The following is a 14098-nucleotide window of genomic DNA, read 5'->3' on the forward strand; positions in this document are numbered from 1 at the left end:
CAAGTCACGAAGGGGAGTGGCTTGGAGGGGATCTTAAAGATGCTAGCATTCCCGATTATCTTTCCCTTGTCCTTCTAGATGGAAGTGGTCATGGATTTAGAAGGTGCTATGAGGAGCTTTGGTAAGTTCCTGCTATGCATCTTACATATGGTACACACTGCTGAGTGTCAGCAGTGGAGAGAGAGTGGATAGAGTGCAAATCAAAAGGACTGCTTTGCCCTGGATGTTATCAAGCATCTTGAATGTTGTTGGAGCTGTACTCATCAAGGCAAGTAGGGAGCATTCCATTAAGTTCCTGACTTGTGCATTGTAGATGGTGGACAGGTTTTGGGGAGTCAGCTGGTGAGTTACTCACTGCAGTATTGTAGCTTCTGACCTGCACTTGCAGTCAGTGTTTGTGACGAAGAGTTTCTGGTCAATGGTAAATGCCAAGAGGTAGTGATCAGATTGTCTCTTACTGGTAATGGTCATAAGCCTGGCATGTGTGGTGTGAATTTTAATTACCATTTGTCAGCCCAAGCCTGGACATTGTCTAGTTCTTGCTACATTCGAACATGGGCTGCCTCAGTATCAAGAGTTGTGAACGTGCTGAACATTGCAAAACTCTGCAAACATCCCCACTTCTGACCTTATGATGGCAGCAAGATCATTGATTTAGCAGCTAAAAATAGTTAGTCGTTGAACACTACCCTGAGGAACTCCTGCAGAGATGTCCTGGAACTGAAATGACTGACCAAAAACCATAACCATCTTAAGTGCCAGTATAACGCCAAAGAATTTGCCCCAGATACCCACTGATTCCAGTTTTATTAGGGTTCCTTGATGCCACTCAGTCAAATGCAGCTTTGATGTCAAGGGTTTGTCACTCACCACAAACTAAAAAGAAGTGACATGGGTTTGATTAAGTTATTAGGGAATCTCTAATTGTATCCTAAATTATCTAAATGTTTATTGATGCATTAAAGCAATAGCCTTAAAAATAGAAAATCCTGTATGTTGGTTACTAGAAAAAAAACATTTTTAAAAAGGTTTGTCATCAGAGGAAGGTGTTGGGGAGGGGGGCACACTAGGTGCAGTCTTAAAGTAAGGGAAAGACTTGAAAGGGCAGGGGTTTGGGAGAGAATTACAGGGCCAGGCAAAAAGGCATTTCAATGGTGGGGACCAGGAAGTAAGTGTACAGCTGTACAGGACATTGGTTCGGCCACTTTCAGAATAGTGTGTGCAATTCTAGTCTCCTTCCATTTGAAGGATGTTGTGAAATTTGAAAGGGTTCAGAAAAGATTTACAAGGATATTGCTGGGATTGGAAGATTTGATCTATAGGGAGAGATTGAATAGACTAGGGCAGTTTTCCCTGGAGCACTGGAGACTGAAGGGTGACCTTATAGGAGGTTTATAAAATTATGAGGGGCATGGATAGGGTAAAGGTCTCTTCCCTGGGGTGAGGGAGGCCAAAACTAGACTGCATAGGTGTAGGGCAAGGGGAAGATACAGAGACCTAAGGGACAACTTTTTCATGCAGAGGGTGGTGTGTGAGGGGAATGGGCTGCCAGAAGTGGTGGAGGCTAGTACAATTGCAAGATTTAAAACACATCTGGATGGGCATACAAATAGGAAGGGTTGAGGGATATGGGCCAGGTGCTGGCAGGTGGGACTAGCTTAGGTTGGGATATCTGGTCAGCATCGATGAGTTGTTCCAAAGTATCTGTTTCCATGTTGTACATCTGACCATGAACAGAAACACCATTCAGAACTCAAATGCTCAATTGAGGTCAATGCCAAAAAAAGGACAGGGAATGGAAACACTGGATCCGATTAATTATAACAGGGCTGGAAAGACTAGGTGCAGGGAGTCCTCGATTAAGAAGGTCAGTCTCAGAGTGTGGGGTAAGTCAGATCAGGGGTGGAGATGAGAAAAACATTTTTCTTCACTCCGTGTCAACCTGTGGAATTCACATCCACAGAGAGCAGTGGAGGCTGGTCTCAGTACATTCAGGATAGGTTGATAAATAAACATAAACAAGACATCAAGTCAAGTGGAGAGAAAGCAGGAATATGGTGTTGAGATAGCAGATTAACCATGATCATAAAAATGGTGGAGAAGGCTCAAAGGGCTGAATAGCCTACTGTTCACTTTGAGAATGTCAGTGGGGATAAGGAACTGTTCATGCAATTCATAAATTTTGTATTACCTATACATCACAGAAGTCTGCAATAGCATTCTGCTTAAAATCAACTCACACAAATACTCTGAAGGGCAGACAAACATCTTAAAATAGAGTTTTAGGTTTTGCTCAGTATTTTCAATTTGACTTGTCTGGAAGCTATTTGAGTTCGGCTGTCAAAGTTTAGTTGTACATTTAGGTGATTTTCAACATTGTTGAATGATTCCTGGCATCCTGTTAGATCTAACCTCAAAATACTACTTTCATTTGATATCAGGAAAGAATAATAAACAGCTGAACATAAAATTGCAGTGGGCCTCAACAACATCCCTGGTGTAAAATTGAAAGTGTCCCAAGTCAGATTGTTCTAACACAGCTATAACATTGTATCTACATTAATATGGAAGGTCGTCTGGTTATATCCTCTCCTCCAAAATAAAACAGGAGAAATCCAATCCAATCGTAATGCCTCAGTCTCTCACTTTCTTTCAAGTGACAGATGACTGTTGGCAACAGTGCTATCAAGCAACACTTAATCATTTTGAATTCTGCCAGGACCACTAATTCCAGACTTCAAAAACAGACAATGGAGGGTTTATACCATCAACAGCGCAGCATCAATGAGCTGAGAAGCACTGCAGACATTGAGGATCATAGGGAAAGTGCTCCACTGGTTGGAATCATGCAAGAGGAAAAAAAAGTCATGGTCATTGGAAGTCAATTATCTCATTCCCAGGATACCACTCGCTGTAGTGTCCTTGGCTTAACCATCTTCAGCTGCTTTGAAGCCTTTCCATCAGGAAGTCAGCAGTGGGAATGTTTGTAGTGTACAGTTTTATCTGCAACTCCTCAGGTAATAATGCATTTTTTTTGGCCAAATGTACCAAGACCAGAACATCTGAGCTTAGGAATTACAATTAACCACAAATTCAACTGGACCAACCACAGAAGTACTTTGGCTCTAAGAGAAGGTCAGAGTGAAAATTCTACAGCAGTTTACCTCAAGTTCCCAAAGCCAGATCAGACTGTGCTGGAAAACTCTCTACTTGCACAGCCAAATGCTGCTTCAAAAGTCAGTCAACCTGCTTGATCAGCATCCACCTAATTACCTTAAGACTTCCTCAACCATTAAACACAAACTGCATTGTAGCAGCTCAGTAATTTCCAAGGCTCTTTCTGGGTGGTAGAAGGTGTTGAAAACAAGTGTAGCAAACACATGGGAACACACTAGTACTGAGTGGTTGTGTGCCAGATTGGATTTAATATTATTCCTTCATCATAGCTGAGTCAATATTCTAGAATTCTCTCCCCTAAAGCACAACAGAGCACAGATAGCACTCAAATTTCATTAGTTCAAGAGGTGGTACACTACCAGCTTTGAAACAAGCAGCAAGAATGAGTGATACAAGGATGGAGTTTTGCCAATTATTTCTACATCTTCCAAACAAAGTGATAAATAAAATCAAGTAATGATGCTTCAAACTGATGGTTGTAACCTTCCACAAAGTACCTGAAAGTTGCTAAACTGTTCCTGTACTTGGTACCAAGCAGTACCCAAAGGCACAACACACTTGCTGTCATCAGAAACCTCTATACTTGTAAAATCAGCATCAAGCCATTCTTCCACATCCAAAGTGTTTTGTTCCTGAACTCCTGTGAATTATGCTCTGGCAAGTTTCGTGTGATTTTTAACCTAGCTTTAAAAGGCATCTGCAAGTTTTGCCCAGAGATGTTGAACTTTGTTGTTACTTATGGCATAGTTGCCAAATTTCACATATTCAGATGACTTACTGTCATTTCAACAATATCAAAGTTCAAATTACTCTTCAAAGAACTTGACTTTGGGAGAACCAGTTTTATAGGTATACTGATTTCCAAATGTACAGCCAGCCAATTTGGTGTACAACATATCAGTCTACTGCATTACAAAAACAAATGCCATCTGTGTCCGCTAACTTCAAACATCTATGTCACCCAACTCAGCAAAACCATAATACTGATCATTTCAGGCTCTTCACTTCAAGGGAAGGAAAGAAAGAAAACAAGAGAGAAAGACTTAAGTTGAGTTTCCAAAGTTTCAACAGTAATTTGTATAACATTAGTGTTCCAGCACTAGAGAAATCTGCAATGGGAGGAAGGGATGTGAAAACATCTTTCAACAGTTTAACTTTGATCTAAGAGTTTGATACATGTTCACTTATTAAACAATTCTCGTTCATTTATACAGTCAACTGCACAACATGTCCTAATGGGGGTCTTCCAGTGTAATGGTAGCGTCCCTATCTCTGGACCAGAAACGCCTCCATGTTCAATTCCCATCTTTCACTGAGGAGAGTCAAAACAGGTACACAGTGATTAAAAATTGCAGCCTCTCTGTTGGTGACTACCAACAATTCACTACAGGGTCTCAATCTTCCACCAGCTAATTGCAGTCTAATGGTTACAAAATGGGATAAATAGGGAAACTATGAACAGTACCATTTTTGAATTTATTTTTATGCTGGTTACTGAAACCCAGGGTTTTGAAAGCAAAAACAAAAGTTTTTTTTTAAAAACCAAACATGTTTAAAAAACACATTTAACTGAAGGATCAACTTAAAAAAAGGTGTACTTCCCTTTGTTCAGGATTTCAAAACTGTTGGAATGTCATGGGATAGTGACTAATATCTTAAGCCATCTTATACTTGCCTTCCTAGCTCAGTGTCTGCTGCTGCAGAAACACCAAATCTCATTCCTTTCTCAAGCACTATTCCAATTGATAATAGTAGCCCTGCAGGCTGCCAGCAGCCAATAAAAACCCAATTGGAGGTCTTAACAGCAGTTGTGACAAAACTGCAAACAGGCAGAGACAGTTGACAAAAAAATCCTAGCCCACATGGCAAAACACGCATTCTCAAAACATCTTGCTATTCTTAGTAGTTTAATGAAGGGAGTTGCTCAACCACTTCAGATGGAGTTAAAATGCAAATTTAAAAGGATTAGAGAATTGCACATTCAACAGACTGAAGGTAGCAATTTTCTTTGCCAAATAAAAAGACAGTGAATCAAGTAGGTCAGTACAACAATCAGCTTCCAAAACATCTTTATTGATGTTCTTCACTCTCCAGTCCTCAAACTTAATCTGTATTCACAGTTCCAGTCTCAACTGGTAACCCTGGAGGTCAGTTCAGTTTTCTCAATTGCGAAACAGTTACAAAGGTCAGCTCTTCGTCCATAGCCCAGACACCAACCATAGGCCAATTAGTTCATTATTCACTCCTTCAATCGAATCAGCCAAAAAGGAGCTAGCAGGTTATTATGTTCAGAAGGGACTGCAGCAACCTTTGATTAGGCCAAAAGATCAATGTCCTCTCCAGAGGACAGCATAAAAGACATTCCCGCTTCAGCATTTCTTTTTAACAAAAAGATAAGGACCCAAGGGGAAGGATGCAAGAATAGAATTCAAGACAATGGACTGTGAAGCTTTTGATCAGAACGATAAGCAGTGAGGTGGTATTGGAAGTTTTAGTGGATTAAAAAATGAAATCTCCTGTCCAGGTGAATTACATCTCAAGTTGCTGTGTAAGAGGAGGGAGGAAATTGCAGGGGCTCGGATTCAAATTTTTAATTTTCTGTAGTCATGGGGCTGGGGGTGGGGGTGGGGGGGGGGGGGGGGGGGGGTAACAGGACAGCTTATGTAGTTCCACTTTCCGAGTAGAGTGGTAGAGATAGATTGGGGAATCAAGTTTTCCTATAACTCTGATCTATTACATAAAATTAATCTCCGTTTTGAGGGGCAAGGTTTGATCAGGGATCATCAGCATGCTTTAACATAGGGAGCACATGCCTAATAAGTCTGATGGAATTTAAGGGAGGTGACCAGATGTGTTGGTCAGGGTAGCATGGTCGATGTAAAAGCCTTTTACAAGGTCCCAAATTGGAAACAGATGAAAGCATCATGGGATGCAGGGTAATTTGGCAAGATGAATCCAAGATTAGCTCAGCCACAGGAGACGGAGGGTGGCAGTAGAAGGCTGTGTGTTACTGGAACTCAGTGTGCAATGTTGTATTACAGGGATCAGAGCTGGAGTCATAATTATAACTCCTAGCACGTGAATGAGAATGTGGGATGGATAAGTGCATGCAGCAACCACCATGTTTAAATGTTAGTGGCAGTTATTGCTACTGGGTTAGTCAAGACTTCAATGAATTTATGAAAGAATAAAATGGGTGACATAGTGGCTCAGCTGTTAGCACTGCTGCCTCAGTGTCAGGGAGCCAGGTTCAATCCCAGCGTCCAGTGACTGTCTGTGCAAATTCCACCATTCTCCCCATGTCAGTGTTTCTTCTCATGGTCCAAAGATGTGCAGGTGTACTGGACATGTCATAATACTTAACAGATTGATTGTAAAACATTAAAGTACAAATTTAAAGAAAAGGATGGCATGGTGGCTCAGTGGTTAGCACTACTACCTCAGTGCCAGGGACCAGAGTTTGATTCCAGCCTCGAGAGAATGGTCTGTGTGGAGTTTACACATCCTCCCAGCATTTACATGAGTTTCTGCCAGGTGCTCTGCCTTGCTCCCACAGTCTAAAGATGTGCAGGTTGGGTGGACTGGCCATGCTAAATTGCCCATAATGTCCAAGGACATGCAGGCCAAGTGGAGTAGCCATAGGAAATGCAGGGTTACAGGCAGGGTAGGGAGATGCATCATAGTGGGATATTCTTCGCAAGATCATGTAGATCGGGGGGGGGGGGGCGCTAAATGGCCTGCTTCTACACTAGGGATTCTATGAAATTTGTGGGTGACACAAAGATTGGCCAGGTTGATGACAGAAAGAAGGTATTAGTTACAGGAGGATATAAATCGATTGGACAGATCAATAGCATGGAATTTGAGGTGGTGATGGCCTAGTGTTATTGCCACTGAACTGTTAATCTAAACACCCAGTTAATATTCTGAGGACCAGGGTTCAAATCCCATCAAAATAGTTGGTAGAATTTAAATTTAATAAAAATCTGGCATTAAAAAAGTCTTAGCGAGTTGAGAAAATTTGTAGCTCAGGTTGAGGTTTTGGATGTAGGTTTGCTCGCTGAGCTGAAAGGTTCATTTCCAGACATTTCATAATCTTTCTAGGTAAGATCTTCAGTGGGCTTCATGCAAAGCAATGCTGAAAATTCCAGCTTTCTATTTATATGTTTGGGTTATTTTCGGTTGGTGATGTCATCTCCCGTGGTGAAGTCACTTCCTGTTCCTTTTCTCAGGTGGCGGTGGATGGGGTCTAACTTGATGTGTTTGTTGAGTGTCTTCCAGTTGGAATGCCAAGCTTCGAGGAGTTCTTGTGCATGTCTTTGTTTGGCTTGTCCTAGGATGGATGTATTGTCCCAGTCGAAATGGTGTCCTTCCTCATCCATATGTGAGGATACTAGTGAGAAAGGGTCATTAAGAGTCTCATGTTGACCATGAATACATTGCCAATTGCTGGAAAAACCCATCTGGTTTACTCAGGTCCTTCAGGGAGAGAAATCGCCATCCCTACCTAGTGTGGCCTACATGTGACTCTGGACCCACAGCAATATGGTTGACTTTTAACCGTCCTGAGCAATTAGGGATAGGCAATAGCCATCAACATCCTCATGCTGCGGATGAATTTAAAAATTTAACTCTGACAAAATACAGTAAAGCACTTTGGAAGGAGCAAAACAAGGAAGTACTCAATGAATGGCAAGATACTAAGATGCACAGAGGGCTCTGGGTATTTGCTTGGTGGCTGGACAGGTTAAGAGGGTAGTTAAGGAGGCATGCTGGATGCTTGCCTGTAATCAGTTGTGGCATAGATCACAAGAGCAAGTGGTCATGTTGGAGCTGTACAGAATTTGGGTTCGGCCGCAACTGGAGTACTGTGTACAGTTCCGGAGACCACACTATAGGCAATCTGTGATTGCACGGAGGGGGTGCAAAGGAGATTCATCAGGATATCGTCTGGGATGTCACATTTCACTAAGAGGCTGGTGCTTTTTGGAGCAGAGAAGGTTGAGGGAGGGACCTGATGGAGATGTACAAGAGGGGCATGAAGAGGTGAACAGAAAGCAGCCGTTTCCCTATATGCAGTGGTCTATGATACCACTCCCTGGAAGGATAGTTGAGGTGGGAAGCCTCACAGCCTTTAAAATTTCCCACACTATTCTCCCAATGCAGAAAAGTGGGACTTGTGCAGTTTGTATATTTTTGGCAATGTAGACTTAATGGGCCAAAAGGCCTCTGTACTATAGGATTCTGTAACTCAGACATGAATAACTCAAGCCAGGAACAGGCTTAAATATAGACATATTGCTGTTACTCTGTTACCAAGTATCATGAGAGACATTTGTCCTCGTGACAATGCTGCTGGAATCCTTGGAAATCTATTTTCTCCTTTAATTACCAATTCCTGTCCCATGAGATCTGCAAAAATAGTTTCTCTTGACTCTACATAAACTCAGCCCTCTTGTTATTCTTAACAGAATCCTAAAAATTATATGTCCCACAGTATTAAAAAAACCCGTCAGTTAAGCCTCAGTCCACAGCATTGCGAAATATGGAGGAGGTGACTGTGGCTCATTAGTTCGTGAACCTAAAAAGGTATTTTACAAAATATCCAGTTGCTGACTCAAAGTCCTCTCTAATGCAAGCCCATGTGAAATATTGATCATTACCTGCTATAGCTCAGTGTTCTTGCCTCAGTCAGAATTCTGGAGAACTCAAAACCCTCTCCATGCACTTGAGCACAAAATTCAGTTTGACATTCTCCAGGAATACACTGCCAGGAGGTACCAGTTTTCTGGCTGCCAACAATGGAACAAATGGAATTAACCCTCATATCTCCTGACCAATATTTATCTTCAATAATCCATGTAAATTCTGGTCATTATAACACTGTAGGTTGTTGAAGCATGCTATGTGCAAATGGTTGCCATATTTCCTACTGTGTAGGTGTGACAACATTCCAAAAGTACTGTAAGAGGTGCCAAAAGCAAGGTTTTTTAAGATTAGATTAGATTCCTATTAGATGGAACGTTTTTAAATTGCAAATTATCTACACCTCATGAACTCCTGAACAAGTAAGAAAATGTAAACTATTCTGCCAGAATTATAGTTCTCCACTTAAATATTTATTTTTCTTCCAATCACTGAAGAGGTTATTCCACTTTCAGGACCCCCCTCCTTCCCTATTCCAGGCCTCTGAAAAAACTGCGTGCAACTCATTTGTCTGCTAGACTTCAAAATCTCCCTCTATTTTTCATTTAATATAATGGTTTCTCAAAACATCTACCATTAAAATTACTTGGAATTTCTGAAACCCCTTCACTGTACCATGGACTTGTTCTTTGATTAATTTTTTTTAATCTTAAATATATAGTCAAAGCTACTTCACATAATAAATTTCAGTTTAAAAACACATACTTGTGGCAGTTCATTATAATCTTTATAGTTACAGAGAGGCTGAATTGTTTCCTGTGCTGTTTAGTTCTCATTCTAAATTTCTGTATCTTATGAAGATCAAAAAAGATCATATTTAAAAGCAAATATCTCTGCTCAACTACAAACATCTCACTGCTTCCTGTTCCCATTCACAAAAACAATTTGTAAGCAAAACAAATGTTATCCCCAAGTTCCACAAACAAATCACAAAATTTATTCAGAGGCAGCAATGATACCGACTTCCAAAATAAACACTACCAACTGAGCCCTTCCTTTCACAAAACGTGCTTATAGCATCTTTAATAAAACATTGCACAAAATCTAAAAAAAGGTTCACGTGACTGAAACCCCAAAAGAAGAAGTCAGCTTTGAGGAACAAAGGAACTGAGAAAATGGTGGGCACAGGGGTTTGAGGGAGTGGTTCCAGCACTCCAGACCTAGGCAGCTGAAGATTTGGTCATGAAGAAAGGTGAAGGCAGTCAGAGACATGCAAGAGGCCAATTATCACTAGATTTAGAGGCCACAGATCCAAGACCATGTATCACATTTGAATACATAGGTGAGTACTTCAAATTTGAAGAGTTGATGGACCAAGAATTGGCATAAGGAGAGGGGCAACTTTCTGCCCACAAAATACGTAGCCCACAAAATCAGCAAGTAGTAATATGGAAGGAAGGATCAAAGTCTAACATCACTGCAGGAACAATGGTAAGATTTCAGTGGAATGAAAAACAAAGTGTTCTTGGTTCATTTGTCTTTGTCAGGTCTCTTCACAATGCAAGATTGGGAATTCTGCATGCATGGCTGTAACATGATACAATTTATACAGCACAAAGCAAAATACTGGCAGTAGGAGAATCAGTCAAGAACAAGCATTTAAAAACATTTTGCATAATACAGATTGAATCAAGCAGCACAGGACTGTACTGAAAACAGCTGAAAGTTACCCTGAAATTGCCACACCTTAAAAAAAGGTTGTTTGTAAATATGTAAAAGTGAAAATTAGTACAGCTCAAATAAAAGCAAAACACAGAAGATGGAGATCTGAAATAAAAACCAAGTGCTAGGTAGTGACAATTAGGTCATGCTTGACACGCCTCATTGAATTTTTTTTTGAAAATGTGACACAGGAATGTTTATGATATTGTTTATCACATCTTCTGGAAATCAATAAAGTCCAGCATATGAGACTCTAGGTAGAAACCAACAGAACTGAGGCAAATTACTGAAGAGGCCTTGAAATTGGTTGAGTGGCAGGTAACAGAAAGTAGCGTTAAGGGTAGCTACTCAAACAGGCAGGACGTAACCAGTGAATCCCACAAGAATCTGTGTTACAGCTTCAATTATTCACATTAACAACTTGGATGAAAGTCATCTATCCAAACTTGCTAATGGTAAAAATTAGGCAGCAGTGTAGACAGTGCAGAAGACAGCATAAAATTAAAAAGGGATATTGATAGACTAAGTGAATTGACAACAAAAAAGTGTGGCAGATTGAGTTCAATGTAAGAAAATATGAGATTACCTATTTGGGACTAAAAAATGATTAATCAGCGAATTTTCTAAATATTATGAAGTTAAACAGCAGATGTTCAAAGAGATTAAGGTTCAAGTGCACAGATCTTTAAAACGTCACAAATAGGTGGAGAAAGTGATCAAGAAAACTAACAATGCTGCCTTTATATCTAGAAGACTAGAGTACAAGGATGCAAAAGTTATCCTGCAGTTATACAAAACCCTGATTAGTCCCCACTTGGAGTATGACGAGCAGATCCGGAACCACACTGGAGGGGAGAAATGGCGGGGTTGATAGTGTAGACTTACACCAATGATATCTGGATTTCAGGGGTTAAATTTGAGGAGTGACTATTCAAAAAGCAATCCTGTTTTATCTAAAATTTAGGAGGTTAAGGATGATCTGATCAAAAAGTCTTCAAGACATGAACAGAAAAAAAACAGGGTTGATAAAGATGCACTAGTTCCACTTGGTGGGGATATTAGAACCAGAAGCATAATCTTAGAGCCAGACCATTTAGGATAAATGTCAGGAAGTACTTCTATAGACAAAAGGGTGGTAGATGTTTGGAACTCTTCCACAAACAGTGGATACTGGATCAGCCTTTTTTTAAAAAAAAAAGTGGAGATAGATTAATTTAGTTAGGCAAAAATCATGAGATATAGACCAAATGCAGATACATGGAATCAGGCCACAGATCAGCCATAACTTATTAAAAGTCAGAACAGGTTCAAGGGGCTGAATGGTTTACTCTTGCTCCTGTAGAAATTTCAGGTCTGGTAGTAGGTGAAGAAAGACAATCGAACTTTCAAGTCTAACCTGACAAGCTGTTTAGAAATTCAGAGCAGAAAAATGTGTTGCTGGAAAAGCACAGGTCAGGCAGCATCCAAGGAGGAGAATCAATGTTTCGGGCAGAAGGGCTTACACCAGCAACACATTTTTCAGCTCTGATCTCCAGTCCTCACTTTCTCTTTAGAAATTCAGAAGTGTCAGATCACCCATGCTTTACCAGAGAGTAGGACCAAAATAAAAACAAAATCTATCCAAGTTTCAGAATGACTTTTGAATAAAAGATTCAAACTAGCTTCAAAACCAAAGTAATACAGATTAACACTGAATATTAACTAACATTGTATAATTCCATAATATTGCAAATTACAAGAAAAGAAACAGTTCAGCTCATGATAGCTACTTGAAAGAAGCATCCAATTAATTCTACATATTTGCTTTTCCCCCCTAATAGCCCCAAAACAGTTAGTTATCCAGTTCCTTTTTGAAAACCATTATTTAATCTGTTTCAGCCATGCTTTCAGACAAGTTTACCCCACATCACAACAGCTTTGGATCATCCCTACCCAATTCCTTTTATTTTTTACAAATAACATTGTACCCTCTCTGGTTACAGTTCATGAAATTGAGAATCTCATTCATAGAATCATAGAAACTTCCAGCACTGAAGATAAACATCTCAGCCCATTGGCTTGTGCTGACTCTTTGAAAAGACTACACAGGTTTTGCACGCCTTGCCCACTTTGAGCAGATTTTGCAGGTTTATGGGCACAAACACCTTCACAAAAAAAATCACAGCTTTTTTTCCAGGCAAAATTAAAACCTCAAGACCTCGAAGGACTGAGTTAAATGTCTCCATAGCAATTTTTTAAAAAAGAAATACGAGAAAACGAGCTGATAGATGCACAGACAAGTTGTTCAGACAGCAGCCTGGGAAGCCGGCTGGTCTGCATGGGGAGGGTGAGCAGCAGCTGTCAGCGCCCACACAACCGTGACCAACCGCCACCGCCACCGCCTGAAGGCAGCGAGTTAAGCTGGTGACACTATAATTAAATGCGGCTCCTTACTCAATGCGTCCTGGGTGCTTCGTCTCCGAAAGCCCAGCTCCGGCTCTTGCTCAATCTCCGACATGACTGGACGGAAACTGCCGCAAGTCCCAGAGAAAAGAAACCGACCCCCACCACCTGCTGGTCACGCCCCCCTCCCCCTACATTTATAAGAACGGCGCATGTGCCTCCACGGCCGCCTCTGCGCAATACCTTCTGGGAGCTGTAGTTCCATGCCGGCCGCCACGAGGCTTTCTGGGAGTTGTAGTCTCTCCGAATCCTTCCTCCTGTTCCGGAGGGAGCATGAAAGACTACAACCATAGAAATGATGCAGGGCAGAAGGGGGCCATTCGGCCTATCTCGTTCATGCCGACCCAAAGAAACCCCGATGCCCCTTCTCATCCCATTTTCCTTCAAAAGGCCCATTGCCTTCAGTTTACAGCACTTAAGGTGCAGACAGATCTGACCCAGTTGCTGATTCTTTGATTTCAATCTGGAAGTATTTTTTGTTGTGCTTCAACTTTATTGAAACGCCCAATTAAAAAAAACAAAAGAAAAGACTAGTTGGGCAAGCTTTTTTGTTACAATCAATGAAAAAAGACATTTGGAAAACTCCAAATCTGAAATTAAAATAGAAGAGTGATGGAAATTCACAACAGGTGGATTAGGTTTGGAAGAGTAAAGGAGATGATTCCAACTGCATGCATTATTTTAACGCATGCATGCGGAAAAGAATGACTACACAGAGGGTTCTGAAAAATCCTAAATATCCAGATTCTTCCTGCTGACTTATTGACTGTAAATTTTAGTTAAGCAATGTCTGCAATCATAACGGGAAAGGCTTCATCTAGTTTAAAAGGATACCATTCAATCCATCGTGCTGTTTGAAAGTCTATTCAATTAGTTCTAATTCTCTGATCATTGACCATAGTCTTGCACAATGTTTCCTCTCCAGCTATGTATCCAATTTCCTTTTTGTAAATTCCTGTTGGTCCAGGTTTTGCCATCAGCGAACTCATGCCAGTGTCTAAACTCGCAGAAAGCTGTCAGCATAATCTGGTAATTTATGTGGCACATATTTCTTCCATTCCCTTTGTCAAAAAATCTAGCACTAAGAGATTCTCCCACCGTATTCCCGTAG

At 40.8% G+C, this 14098-nt stretch overlaps 1 protein-coding gene across 3 annotated transcripts in view; it reads right to left on the minus strand.

Moving 5' to 3' along the window:
- Positions 1 to 13083, minus strand: part of cax1 (cation/H+ exchanger protein 1) — a 58495-nt gene extending 45412 nt beyond the window's left edge. For all 3 annotated transcript variants that reach the window (XM_060843117.1, XM_060843115.1, XM_060843114.1), the window contains exon 1: positions 12979 to 13083. In XM_060843117.1, coding sequence (XP_060699100.1) covers positions 12979 to 13042 — 64 coding nt within the window. In that variant the 5' untranslated portion in view covers positions 13043 to 13083. The remainder of the gene's footprint in view (positions 1 to 12978) is intronic.
- Positions 13084 to 14098: the final 1015 nt, after the last annotated feature.

The sequence above is a fragment of the Hemiscyllium ocellatum genome, chromosome 23 (genome assembly GCF_020745735.1).
Source record: "Hemiscyllium ocellatum isolate sHemOce1 chromosome 23, sHemOce1.pat.X.cur, whole genome shotgun sequence".
In the NCBI taxonomy this organism is placed as follows: domain Eukaryota; kingdom Metazoa; phylum Chordata; class Chondrichthyes; order Orectolobiformes; family Hemiscylliidae; genus Hemiscyllium; species Hemiscyllium ocellatum.